Source organism: Lupinus angustifolius, chromosome LG14 (genome assembly GCF_001865875.1).
Source record: "Lupinus angustifolius cultivar Tanjil chromosome LG14, LupAngTanjil_v1.0, whole genome shotgun sequence".
NCBI classification, from domain to species: domain Eukaryota; kingdom Viridiplantae; phylum Streptophyta; class Magnoliopsida; order Fabales; family Fabaceae; genus Lupinus; species Lupinus angustifolius.
Window position 1 is genome coordinate 11144012 of NC_032022.1, and position 14475 is coordinate 11158486.

The 14475-nt window shown below is 37.5% G+C and overlaps 1 protein-coding gene across 4 annotated transcripts; it reads left to right on the forward strand.

The window, feature by feature from the left end:
• LOC109326556 (glutamate synthase [NADH], amyloplastic) lies at positions 413-13378 on the forward strand. Of its 4 annotated transcripts, none has more exons than XM_019559245.1 (22): positions 413-1068; positions 1150-1269; positions 2772-2876; positions 3085-3237; positions 3405-3505; positions 3609-3705; positions 4199-4308; positions 4606-4709; positions 4778-4957; positions 5056-5399; positions 5483-5553; positions 5646-6115; positions 6212-7081; positions 7307-7461; positions 7975-8136; positions 8238-9839; positions 10398-10613; positions 10728-10996; positions 11204-11509; positions 11634-11901; positions 12273-12530; positions 12722-13378. In XM_019559245.1, the coding sequence occupies exons 1-22, from the start codon at positions 712-714 to the stop codon at positions 13010-13012; spliced, it is 6609 nt and encodes a 2202-aa protein (XP_019414790.1). In that variant the 5' UTR covers positions 413-711; the 3' UTR covers positions 13013-13378. The 4 variants fall into 4 exon arrangements, with proteins under 4 accessions (XP_019414790.1, XP_019414791.1, XP_019414793.1 ...); XM_019559246.1 differs by having other exon boundaries at positions 414-1068; positions 10407-10613; XM_019559248.1 differs by lacking the exons at positions 413-1068; positions 1150-1269; positions 2772-2876; ... (1 more) ...; positions 3405-3505; positions 3609-3705 and adding an exon at positions 3805-3829.

The window sequence follows — 14475 nt, forward strand, 5'->3', positions numbered from 1 at the left end:
CACTACCATGATATAATTTATATATTCATATTTTGTCATTCAATTTTTTAATTTAAAATAAATCATATAATCATATATAATCACCTCAAACATATTAATTATAAGTTGTATACTCTAATAATAAAAAATATATATAAAATATTTATAATACAAAAAGACATTTTAATTTTACAAATAAAAATATAAAAAAATTAATTACTTCATACTTTGAAATAAGAACTTGACTGCAGACATTCGCCAGACGCATACTAATATATATATATATATATATAGGCGGTAAGTTTTAAGATAAACAGTGTCGTGTTCACCAATTCACATAGGAGGTTCCCTGTAATTACACATTAATTAATAGTAATTAATTACTCTTCACTTCAACTATTGAATGCATCATCTGTAATAGGAAAAAAAACCAAACCAACCACAAACTCTTTCTCTTTCTATAAATTCAACGCCAAAAGTGAATCTCAAATGAGAAAACAGAACACGGCGGCGCTATTCTCTTTTGCTCTCTGTTTCTCACTTTGCATCTGAAAAACTGTTCTTAACTTCTTCCTCTCTTACACCAACCACACGCACTTTACAATCCTTATAATACGCCATCGTTTTAGATTCAGATCCGTTATATTCCACGGAACGTTAAAAATACTCAACAATAATTATTAACCAAAAATTACACGGTGTCCTTTCCGTTTCTGAAATCTGATTCAAACGATGTCGTTTTCTCGTTCCATTCTGACTCGTACGGCATGGCCAGGAGGGTGCACACTACCATCCACAACCACCGCGAACAAGAAATCGCATCCGCAGCTGAATGCGATTTCTCAGGGGAGTGGTGCGAAGAGGTTTCACGGAACGCGGTTACGTTCACACAAGGCTCTCGGATCGGAGCGGCTTCATGTGTGGCAATCGGAGGGGCCAGGTCGGTCGCCGAAGCTGAGGGTGGTGGTTCGGTCGGCAATGTCTGCGGTGCCGAAGAAGAGGCTCGGGCTTTACGATCCGGCTATGGATAAGGATTCATGCGGTGTGGGATTCGTTGCTGAACTCTCCGGGGAAAGTAACCGTAAAACGGTAACTGTTGTTTCGCTGTATGGATATATGAGTGAATCTCATGTTATGCGTTTTGATTTGTTGTGTTGTCGTTTTGTGTAGGTGACGGATGCGTTGGAGATGTTGGTGCGCATGACACACAGAGGAGCGTGTGGGTGCGAAGCCAACACTGGAGATGGAGCAGGGATTCTTGTCGCTCTGCCTCACCACTTTTACCAAGAGGTATCTTTTTTTTAAATTTATTTTTAACAGAGAATATGTGATTTTATTGAACAAGGATCTAAAGTGTATGATTCTCAACCTATTTTTAATGATATTATTTGATTGTAATTAACTGGATAAATAAGTGTGTTATTCAAAGTTATATTTCTCTTTATTTTGTTTGTAAGCAGTTTTCTCGTTTCCTCTTCATTAAGGTAGAGAATTATAACTCGATTTTTTTATGGTACTCAATTTGGTAATATTTTTCAAATTTGTAGTTTAATTAAGTTTCTATTTAGAAGCAATAGGTTTATATTAATTTAGTTTAATTAGTTTGGTTTTTTGGATACATAGATTCGTCTGTTTTAATGTGGGGGTGGTTGGGTATGTACGGCGACCTACCTTTCATGCGTTTTAAGATTCAAGAGTCAACGAGAGTTGGTGTAGCTGTATTTGTTTTCTCATTTTTTTTATTAACTTTTTTAGTTTTTACTGATTTTATTTTTGAAATCTGCCTTATTTTTTTTGTTTGAATTTCTTCTTCTTTATTTTTATTATAATTTATAATTATAATAATAGCATAATGATGACGGGATTGAAAAGATACAATAAACTCAAAACATTTTATACAATTTTGGAAAAATAATCTTAGAAGCAACTTAAAAACGAGAAAATAATTGAGTGGGCTCAATAACCCGATTTCCGTTGTGTTTGGATCTTAAAGCCCATTTTGTGGTGGTTATGCTTTTTAGAAAAAATAATAGATGTGTTTTTTTCATGTCCCGAACCACTGGAAACATGTTTTGTCAATAAAATAAAATGAAAGAATTTTTTTTTCTGTTTTTGCTTTAATATTATTGATCAACATATGGTTTGGGATAACAGATTCTCATTAGTTTTTAGAGCTTTTCATTCTATACTCAATTATCAAAAAAAGTTACATGAGTAAAATAAAAGTAGAAAATAAATTAGATGATCAATCTCGGAGTTATCAGTTATGCCTGTAGTTTTAAACTTCTTAATTCTTCATGTCACATGCTTTTAAATTGAGTAAGATGGACCCGTAATTTGGTAGTTTGACGTGTGGATTAAAGTACTCTTAAATGAAGTGAATCAAGTAGGTCCAGAAATCGACTTGCTTTTTCTTTCTTCCTTTTTTAAATGACAGAAATAAATTTCTTTATCTTCTAACTAGATGTCTCGACACAACGGTAAGATTGTTTGTCTTGTGATGTGGAGGAGTTATAAGTTCAAATACTGGAAGGCTGCTTAAACTGAGCCACCCTTTCTAACTAGATTTCATAAGCACCTTTCCAGGAAGTTTTTATTAGAGTCAAATTAATCAGCAGAAGGACTACTCTGTTAAGTGGAAACAAACTGTAAATAATATTAAATCCATCCGTAAAGGTTTCAACTATGAACTGATATCTAACTCTTTCACTAATCAATGGAGCTTGTTGCATTGAAATATGGACAAGTCATCATATATTGAGAGCAAATGTAATGGGTTTGACTAATTGCAGATTGTGGATTTTGAGCTTCCGCCCCTAGGAAAATATGCAGTCGGCATGCTGTTCTTGCCTACATCCAACAGTCGCAGGGAAGAGAGCAAAAAAATATTTCAAAAGGTGAACTAAATTCTGATGTTTTTTATTTAAAAATTGATTTAATGCTTGGTGGATTTTCTGTTCAACTTGATTTCATTACATGGTTGGTACCACACTTAAGTTGTGTTTGACAAGCAGTTCTATTTCACTGTTTTGTGTTGTTTATATTTTTTCTATTAAAATTATAGCCATATATTGATTTTAAATGTGCCATACTTCTGTTTTTAAGGTTGCCGAATCTCTGGGGCACTCTATTCTTGGCTGGCGTACTGTGCCCACTGACAACACGGGATTGGGAAAATCAGCCGTGCAGACTGAACCAGTGGTCGAACAGGTGTTCCTTACACCAAGTACTCAATCAAGAGTTGATTTGGAAAGACAGGTACTTTCTCTACATAATACGGGTGGCATTACTTTTACATTGAAATAAATCTACTTATGATTCAATCCAAGTTCTTTTGAAAGAAATGAAGTCCCAAATAATATGGTTAAATAAATTATGAATATGATTCTGTCAAGCTAAATGTATATTTGGTTACGTTCTTGCAGATGTATATATTAAGGAAATTGTCCATGGTTGCTATTACATCTGCATTAAACCTCCACAATGATGGCATTGTAGATTTCTATATCTGTTCACTTTCATCAAGGTGTGTTGTCAATAAGGGACATTATTATTTGAGAGTAGTGAATTTTGTTTACTGCCAACATCTACTCAGATTTCGATGTCACATGATTTTATGTTTTGTTCAGGACGGTTGTTTATAAGGGTCAGTTAACACCAGCTCAGTTGAAGGATTACTATCTTGCAGACCTTGGCAATGAAAGGTTTACGAGCTACATGGCCCTGGTAAATATTTTATCCTTGAACTTCTCTTCTTTCTCCACTAACTCTATATACTCTAACAAACAGCATAGGAACAACCAGTAACTGAAGGGATGCAAGGTTGGGGAATGACTTCTGAGGCATTGAGGTTTGAATGATCTCTTAAGTTCTTCCGCTTCCTTGTTTACTTTGTGAATTTGGATGCTGGATTGGATGCAATGGGTGAGTTGGTATGACAGTTCATTATCACGATAATCATGTATGCAGAAATTTCTGCTGATGCTTTCTGTCGTCAGTTGTTCTGAAGGACAATTTCATCTTATTGGCTGAGGAAAAAATCATTTTGGTGAAAATGGAATAGGATTTCCCGAATTTTTATTGGCACTTGAGCATATATTTATGTTGAAGTATTTGGAGGAAAATTTCATTTATTCACTTGATTTATGCAATTTTTTAAATTCTGTCATAAGAAGTAAGCATAAATAATGACAATTCGGTATATGCTTGAAATATGCAGATACATTCACGGTTTTCTACAAATACCTTTCCTAGCTGGGATCGTGCTCAACCTATGCGCATATTGGGCCATAATGGAGAAATCAACACGCTTCGGGGCAATGTTAACTGGTATGTCTTCCACAAGTATTGTTTTACATAGTTTATGACCTAAAAGAAGGAAAAGTATCTTGCACTTCCAAGTTAAGTGGATCTCCTGATGCAGCTGAAATGGATGAATCAGAGAGTAAATATTTTTTGGTTAAGTTTATGCATGATTTCTTTCCTGATTTGTTTTATTTTTATTTTAGCGGCTACCATGCTGCAGATTTTGATATAAGACGTAATAGCATTCAATTTTGTGTTGTATGTTACTCATTGCATTTTGAGTGAAGGACTGTATGTCAGCTAATGTGTTGCATTTTGTAGGATGAAGGCACGTGAGGGCCTACTGAAGTGCAAGGAGCTCGGTCTATCAGAAAATGAGTTAAAGAAGCTTTTGCCCATTGTTGATGCAAATTCATCTGATTCAGGTGAAATTTTATATAACTTATTTTGTTTGCTAGAATATGTTCATATGCTGATGATGTTTCTACTTCAGGAGCTTTTGATGGTGTCCTTGAGTTTTTGATTCAGTCTGGAAAAAGCCTTCCTGAAGCTGTCATGATGATGATTCCTGAAGCTTGGCAAAATGACAAAAACATGGATCCTCAGCGTAAAGCATTTTATGAATACTTTTCAGCTCTCATGGAGCCATGGGATGGGCCAGCTCTTATATCATGTAAATTTCCTGGATTCCAGATTATTACCTCCTATACCTCCTATATTGTCCTTCTGGTTTTGACTTCATGATTTGGTACTCACCTAACATTATTGCAGTTACTGATGGTCACTATCTTGGAGCAACATTGGATAGGAATGGACTGCGTCCAGGACGCTTTTATGTAACCCACAGTGGACGAGTTATAATGGCGAGTGAAGTTGGGGTTGTAGACATACCACCTGAAGATGTGTCAAGGAAAGGAAGACTAAATCCTGGCATGATGCTTTTGGTGGATTTTGAGAAGCATATTGTTGTAAATGATGATGCCCTGAAGGAACAGTACTCATTGGCAAGGCCTTATGGGCAGTGGCTCAAAAAGCAGAAGATTGAACTCAAAGACATAGTTGACTCTGTTCATGAATCTGAAAGAGTGCCACCAACCATAGCTGGAGTGGTTCCAGTAAGTATAATATTAAAATCCACTTGAACTTCTCAGGAATATCTTGATATGTTTCTTACTATTGCATTTTCCATGAGTTACAGGCATCTAGTGATGATGTGGATATGAAAAACATGGGGATTCATGGCTTACTGGCTCCTTTGAAAGCTTTTGGGTATGCAGCATCCGTCCTGAATATTTCTTCATTTTACTGATTGTAAATGTATTTACAGAAGAATGTTTTTATATTCTGCTCTTCTCTTCCAGCTATACAGTTGAATCCTTGGAGATGTTATTGCTTCCCATGGCCAAAGATGCTACGGAAGCCCTTGGGTCAATGGGAAATGACACTCCATTGGCTGTCATGTCTAATAGAGAAAAACTCACTTTTGAGTACTTCAAGCAAATGTTTGCCCAAGTGACAAACCCACCGATTGATCCTATCCGAGAGAAAATAGTCACTTCCATGCAATGTATAGTTGGTCCAGAAGGTGACCTGACAGAAACCACCGAGGAACAATGCCATCGCCTCTCACTAAAAGGACCCCTTTTATCCATTGAAGAAATGGAAGCTGTTAAAAAGATGAACCATAGGGGGTGGCAGACCAAAGTTATAGACATAACATACTCAAAGGACTGTGGCAAGAAAGGATTGGAGGAAGCCTTGGTCAGGATATGTGCAGAAGCACATGATGCAATCAATGATGGTTATACCATTCTTGTGCTGTCTGACAGAGGTATTTATATTTATTCTTATATAGTGCATTGCTTAAATATACTATGTCCAGTGCACTTTCATCTTATGTATTTCTATCTGGCATTGAATCATATAGCCTTCTCAAGGAAACGTGTTGCTGTGAGCTCTCTCCTGGCTGTTGGTGCTGTGCATCAACATCTAGTTAAAGCACTTGAGCGCACAAGAGTTGCCTTAATGGTTGAATCTGCAGAGCCACGTGAAGTGCATCATTTCTGCACACTTGTGGGTTTTGGTGCTGATGCTGTGTGCCCATATTTGGCTGTAGAGGCAATTTTGCGACTTCAGGTAGATGGAAAGATCCCACCAAAAGCAGGTGGCGAATTCTACTCAAACGATGAATTGGTCAAGAAGTACTTTAAGGCAAGCAACTATGGAATGATGAAGGTGCTTGCGAAGATGGGAATATCTACTTTGGCCTCTTACAAAGGAGCTCAGATTTTTGAAGCTCTGGGTCTTTCATCTGAAGTAATTGAAAGGTGTTTTGCTGGAACCCCGAGTCGAGTTGAGGGTGCAACATTTGAGATGCTTGCTCGTGATGCTCTTCAATTGCACAAATTGGCATTTCCTTCTCGAGTTTTATCTCCTGGAAGTGCTGAAGCTGTAGCATTGCCAAATCCTGGGGATTATCATTGGAGAAAAGGTGGTGAAGTTCACCTGAATGATCCACTTGCCATATCAAAGCTTCAAGAGGCTGCCAGAACCAATAGCATAGATGCATATAAACAGTACTCGAAGCTCATTCATGAGTTAAATAAGGCTTGCAATTTGCGGGGACTTCTGAAATTTAAAGAGGCAGCAGTGAAGATTCCCCTTGATGAAGTAGAGTCTGCTAGTGAGATAGTTAAACGGTTTTGCACTGGGGCCATGAGTTATGGGTCAATATCGCTGGAGGCACACACAACATTAGCAACTGCAATGAATAAACTTGGAGGGAAGTCCAATACAGGTTTGTAAATTTTCTTTGAAGAAAGATACGGCTATAGACTTTCTTTTTGGAAAAGATGTCAAGTTTGTTTCCAAGTTGATGAATCACACTTTTTCGGCGCAATTTGTACTTGAAAATGTCTTGGGGATTCATTTTCTCTAGTAGCTTAACTATGCAAGACTCATGTCGACAATTTCTGTAATTTTCTAATTAATTATTATTTGTTTTATGCAAAAATTTCCGTAGGTGAGGGAGGTGAGCAACCATCTCGTATGGAGCCTCTTCCTGATGGTTCAATGAACCCGAAAAGGAGTGCTATCAAGCAGGTTGCTAGTGGCAGGTTTGGAGTTTCAAGTTACTATCTTACAAATGCTGATGAATTGCAAATAAAGATGGCCCAGGTAATTGTCAAAATTGCACTTTTGAATTTTGAGGTTATGGTTACTGTCCTTATAATCTAAAAAAAAAAGGTACATATGAATAAATAAAATGGATATTCTACTCTGTGACCCAGGGCATATGTTAATGATCCCATTAAAAACAAAGTTTCATTGGAAAATGATGTATTTATCGTTCTCGAAAAGTGAAATACTTAGTTTTACCACAAGAACATGCTTTTAATAGGATTGATAACATGTGCCCTAGGGACACACTAGAAAAATTCTAAATAAAATATCCAATAAATAAATTAATAAATAAATGCATCTAGTCCCTATATTAATGTTGGGTTTTTAAGGTTATGTTTATGGAATATATTCATGGAAGATGATGTTGTGATGTATGATACCTCCAGGTGCTCTTGCATCTTTGATTGATATGTATTTGACCTGTGGTACTGTTGAATAAAATTGTAGTTTTTCGCTAAAAACGTGGAATGCTAGTGGTATTAATTTAACTTCATATGTTTTCCTCAGGGAGCAAAACCTGGAGAGGGAGGTGAGCTACCTGGTCACAAGGTTATAGGAGACATTGCTATCACTAGGAATTCAACTCCCGGGGTCGGACTTATAAGTCCACCACCTCATCATGATATTTATTCCATCGAAGATCTTGCCCAATTAATTCATGATCTAAAGGTATGTTCATATCTGGCTTCTATTTTTTAACAATGGGTTCTTTTGGTTGGATTTTATTCTCTTGTGTTCTTTGTTGTTAATTCCTTCTTGTTAATTCTTAGAATGCCAACCCTGCTGCTCGAATTAGTGTGAAGTTGGTATCTGAAGCTGGAGTTGGCGTAGTTGCTAGTGGAGTTGTTAAGGGGCATGCCGACCATGTCTTGATCTCAGGCCATGATGGGGGTACAGGGGCATCCAGATGGACTGGCATAAAGAATGCTGGGCTCCCTTGGGAACTTGGCTTGGCTGAGACCCACCAGACTTTGGTTGCTAATGACCTTCGTGGTCGGACAGTTCTCCAAACTGATGGTCAACTCAAAACAGGAAGAGATGTAGCCATAGCTGCTCTTCTTGGCGCAGAAGAGTATGGTTTCAGTACAGCTCCGCTAATTACTCTTGGATGTATCATGATGCGGAAGTGCCACAAGAATACCTGTCCTGTTGGCATTGCTACCCAAGATCCAGTACTTAGAGAGAAGTTTGCTGGAGAACCTGAACATGTCATTAACTTCTTTTTCATGGTGGCTGAAGAGATGCGAGAAATCATGTCACAGCTTGGGTTTCAGACTGTTAATGAGATGGTTGGTCGTTCAGATATGCTTGAAGTTGATAGAGAAGTCATCAAGAGCAATGAGAAACTGGAGAACATTGACCTCTCTCTTTTGCTTAGACCTGCAGCTGAATTGCGTCCTGAAGCTGCTCAATACTGTGTGCAAAAACAAGATCATGGTTTGGACATGGCCTTGGATAATAAGCTTATAGGCTTGTCCAATGCTGCTTTGGAAAAGGGTCTCCCAGTATACATTGAAAGTCCAATCTGTAATGTAAATCGTGCTGTGGGAACTATGCTCAGTCATGAAGTGACTAAAAAGTACCACTTGGATGGTCTTCCCACTGACACCATTCATGTCAGATTTACTGGTAGTGCAGGGCAGAGCTTTGGTGCATTCCTCTGTCCAGGCATCACTTTGGAACTTGAAGGTGATGCCAATGACTATGTTGGTAAAGGATTGTCGGGTGGCAAGGTTGTAGTATATCCTCCAAAAGGAAGTACCTTTGACCCTAAGAATAATATTGTAATTGGTAATGTTGCACTGTATGGGGCCACAAGTGGTGAGGCTTATTTCAATGGGATGGCAGCAGAAAGATTTTCTGTTCGAAACTCTGGGGCTAAGGCAGTAGTGGAAGGTGTTGGTGATCATGGATGTGAGTACATGACTGGTGGGGTAGTTGTAGTGCTTGGAAGCACGGGAAGAAATTTTGCTGCTGGTATGAGTGGTGGGGTTGCTTATGTTCTTGATATAGATGGGAAATTCCAATCTCGGTGCAACCATGAGCTTGTAGATCTGGACAAGGTTGAAGAGGAGGAGGATATTATTATTCTAAAAATGTTAATACAACAACATCAGCGTCACACAAATAGTGTGCTTGCCAAAGAAGTGCTTGATGACTTTGACAACCTTGTTCCAAAATTTATAAAGGTGTTCCCCAGGGAGTATAAACGTGTTTTGGCTAGTATGAAGTTCAAGGAAGCTTCTAATGATGCAGTGGAGCCTGCTGCTAAAGATGAAGAGGAGCAAGATGAGGCAGAACTGGTGGAAAAAGATGCTTTTGAAGAGCTTAAGAAACTGGCTGATTCATCTTTGAATGGTAAACCAACTCAGGTAATTGTAAGCTTTGTCCCTCCCCCCACTACGCACATGTATACATTCGTGAAGTTTGCACTCCTTAGTGTTGGGATTAACCTTCTGCTCTTTTTGTTGCATTTGCATCACACAAATGTGTCTTTAATGGGATTTCTTTCTTATGTTAGTGGAAAAATTGATGTTTAAAAGTAAATCTGTGTGATTAGCATGGATTGATTATCTTCTTTAAAATTAATTATAGGCTTAGGTTGTCTAGAGATTTTACTTTGATTGTATCTTCTATTGTGTAACAATACCACTAATGTTCATTCCTGGGAGCGATACTTGTTAGGAGGAACAACCATGCACCCCAAAAGTGATTAGTTTCTTACCCAAAAGGGTGAGGAGGTACACTTGGTAGTACAAAAAAAAGTACCTTCTTTAGGAAGGTCATCTTCGCTTCCTCCTAACTTCAGGTCTTATAAATATTAAATATTCATCTTTCTGTGAAAGCTGACTTACTTGCAAGATATCGGTATGTATATTATTCTTTATATGTTTTTTTAGTTGGCTGATGTCTTTGAATATGTGCTGGAGATTGAACAGGCTGAAACATCCAAGAGGCCTAGTCAAGTCATTGATGCTGTTAAGCATAGAGGCTTTGTTGCTTATGAGCGAGAAGGTGTTCAATATAGGGATCCTAACGTCCGAATGAGTGATTGGAACGAAGTGATGGAGGAGACAAAGCCTGGTCCACTTTTGAAAACCCAGTCAGCCCGTTGCATGGATTGTGGTACTCCTTTCTGTCATCAGGTGTGCATTACCACTTTCATGAAGTTTTCTTTTAATTACTTCCAGTTTTCATTCTTTGATTTCTTCATAACTTAGACCTATGTTTAAAGCAAAAGTACGTATGTAAACTTGCAGGAAAATTCTGGATGTCCTCTTGGAAATAAAATACCAGAATTTAACGAGTTAGTATACCAAAATAGGTGGCGTGAAGCATTAGATAGGCTTCTTGAGACAAATAACTTCCCAGAGTTTACTGGTCGGGTGTGTCCAGCACCTTGTGAAGGTTCTTGTGTCCTTGGTATTATTGAGAATCCAGTATCTATTAAAAACATTGAATGTGCTATCATAGATAAGGCTTTTGAGGAGGGTTGGATGGTGCCACGACCTCCAGCCAAGAGAACAGGGTATGCAATTTTTTCCTTTTTAGCATTTCTACAGTTTAATTTTTGTTATTTCTGCCATTCCATTTTAACCGAATAGGTGTAGTCAAGTTGGTGTGTAGTGCCTTTCTGTTATTAACCTGCACAGATTTGTCAGTAAACTGTTGACTTTTGTTGCAATTATCAGTATGGTAAAACAATATTTTTAAATTAATATCTTCACCCATACAGGAAAAGAGTTGCCATTATTGGAAGTGGACCAGCTGGTCTGGCAGCTGCTGATCAACTAAATAAAATGGGCCATATAGTAACTGTGTATGAAAGAGCTGATAGGATTGGAGGGCTTATGATGTATGGGGTTCCCAACATGAAAGCTGACAAAGTGGATACAGTTCAACGACGAGTCAATCTTTTGGCAGAAGAGGGAATTAATTTTGTGGTGAATGCTAATGTTGGTCATGATCCTTTATACTCTCTTGATCGGCTTCGAGAGGAAAATGATGCTATTATCTTAGCTGTAGGAGCCACCAAACCAAGGTGAGATCCAGTGTAGGGTTGATTGTTTATATTTTTAGTGTAATATTACTGGGAACGGAAGCATCTTGGAAAAGGGAATCATTCTTGAATGATGCTTCAAAGGAAGTTTTATTTTTTAATGCAGGGATCTTCCAGTACCAGGGCGGGAGCTGTCAGGAATTCATTTTGCCATGGAATTCCTTCATGCGAACACTAAAAGCTTGCTTGATAGCAATCTCCAGGATGGTAACTATATTTCTGCGAAGGGCAAGAAAGTTGTGGTCATTGGCGGGGGTGACACAGGCACAGATTGCATTGGGACATCCATTCGTCATGGGTGTAGTAGCGTCATAAATCTGGAACTTCTCCCTCAGCCACCACAAACTAGGGCCGCAGGAAACCCGTGGCCACAGGTTAGGTTCATTGGTTATCTAAGTGTTGTTGTGTTTCTTCTTTGCAGTCCATACACGTGAATGTAAGAGCTTAAGTAATTAGACCTTTCGCTTGCTATTACTAGGATTATTAATATTATACACTAGGATTATTAATATCAATTGTGGATAGTGGTGCTCTTGAAGATTTCCATGTACACTAACTGCTTCATGGAGTGTTCTAGATTGGCATGAGATCAGTTTAAAGTGCTAGCAGTAGATTGATTTGCTCACCTGTTATTGGTTTACCTTTTTAAGTTTAAACTTGGAAGGGAATAGCTAAAGAAGTGTCAATTTTTTTATGTTAGTTGCACATGACTTTTGTTTAATTCCTGAATGTTTCTGGAGTACAGTGGCCTCGCGTATTCCGTGTAGATTATGGGCACCAAGAAGCTACAGCTAAATTTGGCAAAGATCCAAGATCTTATGAGGTATTAACTAAGCGGTTTATAGGAGATGAAAATGGAGTGATGAAGGGGCTTGAAGTGATTCGTGTTCGTTGGGAGAAGGATGAAACTGGGAAGTTTCAGTTTAAGGAAATTGAGGGCTCTGAGGAGATTATTGAGGCTGACCTAGTTTTACTGGCCATGGGATTCCTTGGCCCCGAGCCTGTAAGTATTTCATAATAGCTCCATTTCTCATGTTTTAAGAAGGTAGTTGACTAAACTCCATATTGTAATCTATGACTCTGGCCGCAGACATTGGTGATTTTAACTTTGTCTTCTGTTAGATGCAATTGAAAATGGTATTCATCAGGAAGTTGCTAATCACTGATCTCTCCGCTTTGCTTTTTTTTTTCCAGACAATTGCAGAGAAGTTGGGTATGGAGCGAGACAATAGGTCAAACTTCAAGGCTGATTATGGCCGTTTCTCCACCACTGTCAAAGGTGTGTTTGCGGCTGGTGATTGTCGTCGTGGTCAGTCCCTGGTGGTATGGGCAATTTCGGAGGGACGGCAAGCTGCTGCACAAGTTGACAGCTACTTCTTAAAAGAAGACTCAGAACACAATAATTCTGGAAATCCGGACAACCGTATCAAGAGGCAGCAGGACCTCACCAAGAGGCACCAGGGCAAACACACAGTTGCAACTTAGAAATCTTCTGTGATTATACGTTTCATACAGTACTAGACAGAATAAAAATAGATGGTTCTATGGTTCAAGGTTTTGATGGAGTTTCATTGGTTTACCATATCCTATTTATATTGGTTGGTAGTGGCACCAAATAAGTGGAAAGATAATAAAGGAAAGATGTTTCAGTGTAAGCAAAGCTAGGTTAGTCTTGCCGAGTTTGGTGGCTTAAGAGCACCATGTTTTTCCATAAAATCTTGTTGAATTCATAGGCTTTCGTGTTGGGAAGGTTTGTTCTTGGTTAATAATTGTATTGTATGAAATGAAATGTACAGTCTGATAATTAATATTTGATTCAGATTATTGTTTCCATTTTGAACAGCTTTGAACGAGTAGTGGTTTTGTGATGTAATATTTTTGTTTTCCTTAATGAGAACGAAACTAAATGATCTTCTCATGTGATTGATGGTAGTTGCAGATACCAAATACTCTTCATATGGTCCTTCTGTAGAGGAAATTTCATTCAAATCTTGATTCCTTTATAAAGGGAACGATAGCAGGATAGAAATTGAATATGAATTTGGTCTTTGGACATTCGAATTGAAGAATGGTAATCATAGACTTAATGTCTTAAGGTTTCGGGTAACCCACTTATATAATTTTCTTCAGGGATGAAGATCTCTTAAAGAGAATATGTGTGTGCATGTGCTTGTATGTGAATTTAATTGTTGGGAAAATATGTTAGCAAGTTGCTTTCATCATTGCTATTTGATATGAGATTAGTACACAAACTACATGATCATACAATTTCATGATGCTTACATATCTAGGGGTTCAAGTCAACATCTGAAGTGTGCTTATTCATTGATTGCTGACGCTCAGTAAAATCCTTCCCTACTGAAATCCTCTCCATTAGGATCATTTTTGCTGTTGAGCCGAAGGCATATGAACTATATTGAATGAAGAAGGAAGTAAAGTTTTGATTTATCTATAATAGTTATTTCTACTATTTGAATGTTTGGAATGAGGTGCTTGATTTTTATTGGTTTCAGGATCTTGTTCTGATGTCATCTTAAGAAGACAACACGGACAAGATATACAATGAAAATAGGCTGAATATTGCAGTGTATTGTTTATTTACTAGATAGAATATATATATATATATATATATATATATATGAAAATAAAGTATATACATAATTCGGAAAATATATACATGATTTTGAAAACATAATTTATAATATATTTCTTAAAACTGACTTGTAAAAAAAAGTTACACTGCATAAATATTAAAATATTTTTATACATGACTCATTCACTTTTAGGGAGATGAAGAAGAATGAGGGTGAATACAAAATCAAGGTTTCCGAGTCACATTACTCTTGATTCAACTAGCGAGAATTGTATGCCTTTCTCTACTACAAAAGAGTTAGTTTTATTTTATGTAAAGCTAATGAAGAGATACCCAAGTTATCATATATATATAT

Coding starts and splice junctions, on each gene's coding strand:
- LOC109326556 (XM_019559245.1), top strand. CDS start 712: ATGTCGTTTTCTCGTTCCATTCTGACTCGTACGGCATGGCCAGGAGGG. Junction 5,400..5,482: donor CCATAGCTGGAGTGGTTCCA/GTAAGTATAATA, acceptor CATGAGTTACAG/GCATCTAGTGATGATGTGGA. Junction 6,116..6,211: donor TCTTGTGCTGTCTGACAGAG/GTATTTATATTT, acceptor TGAATCATATAG/CCTTCTCAAGGAAACGTGTT.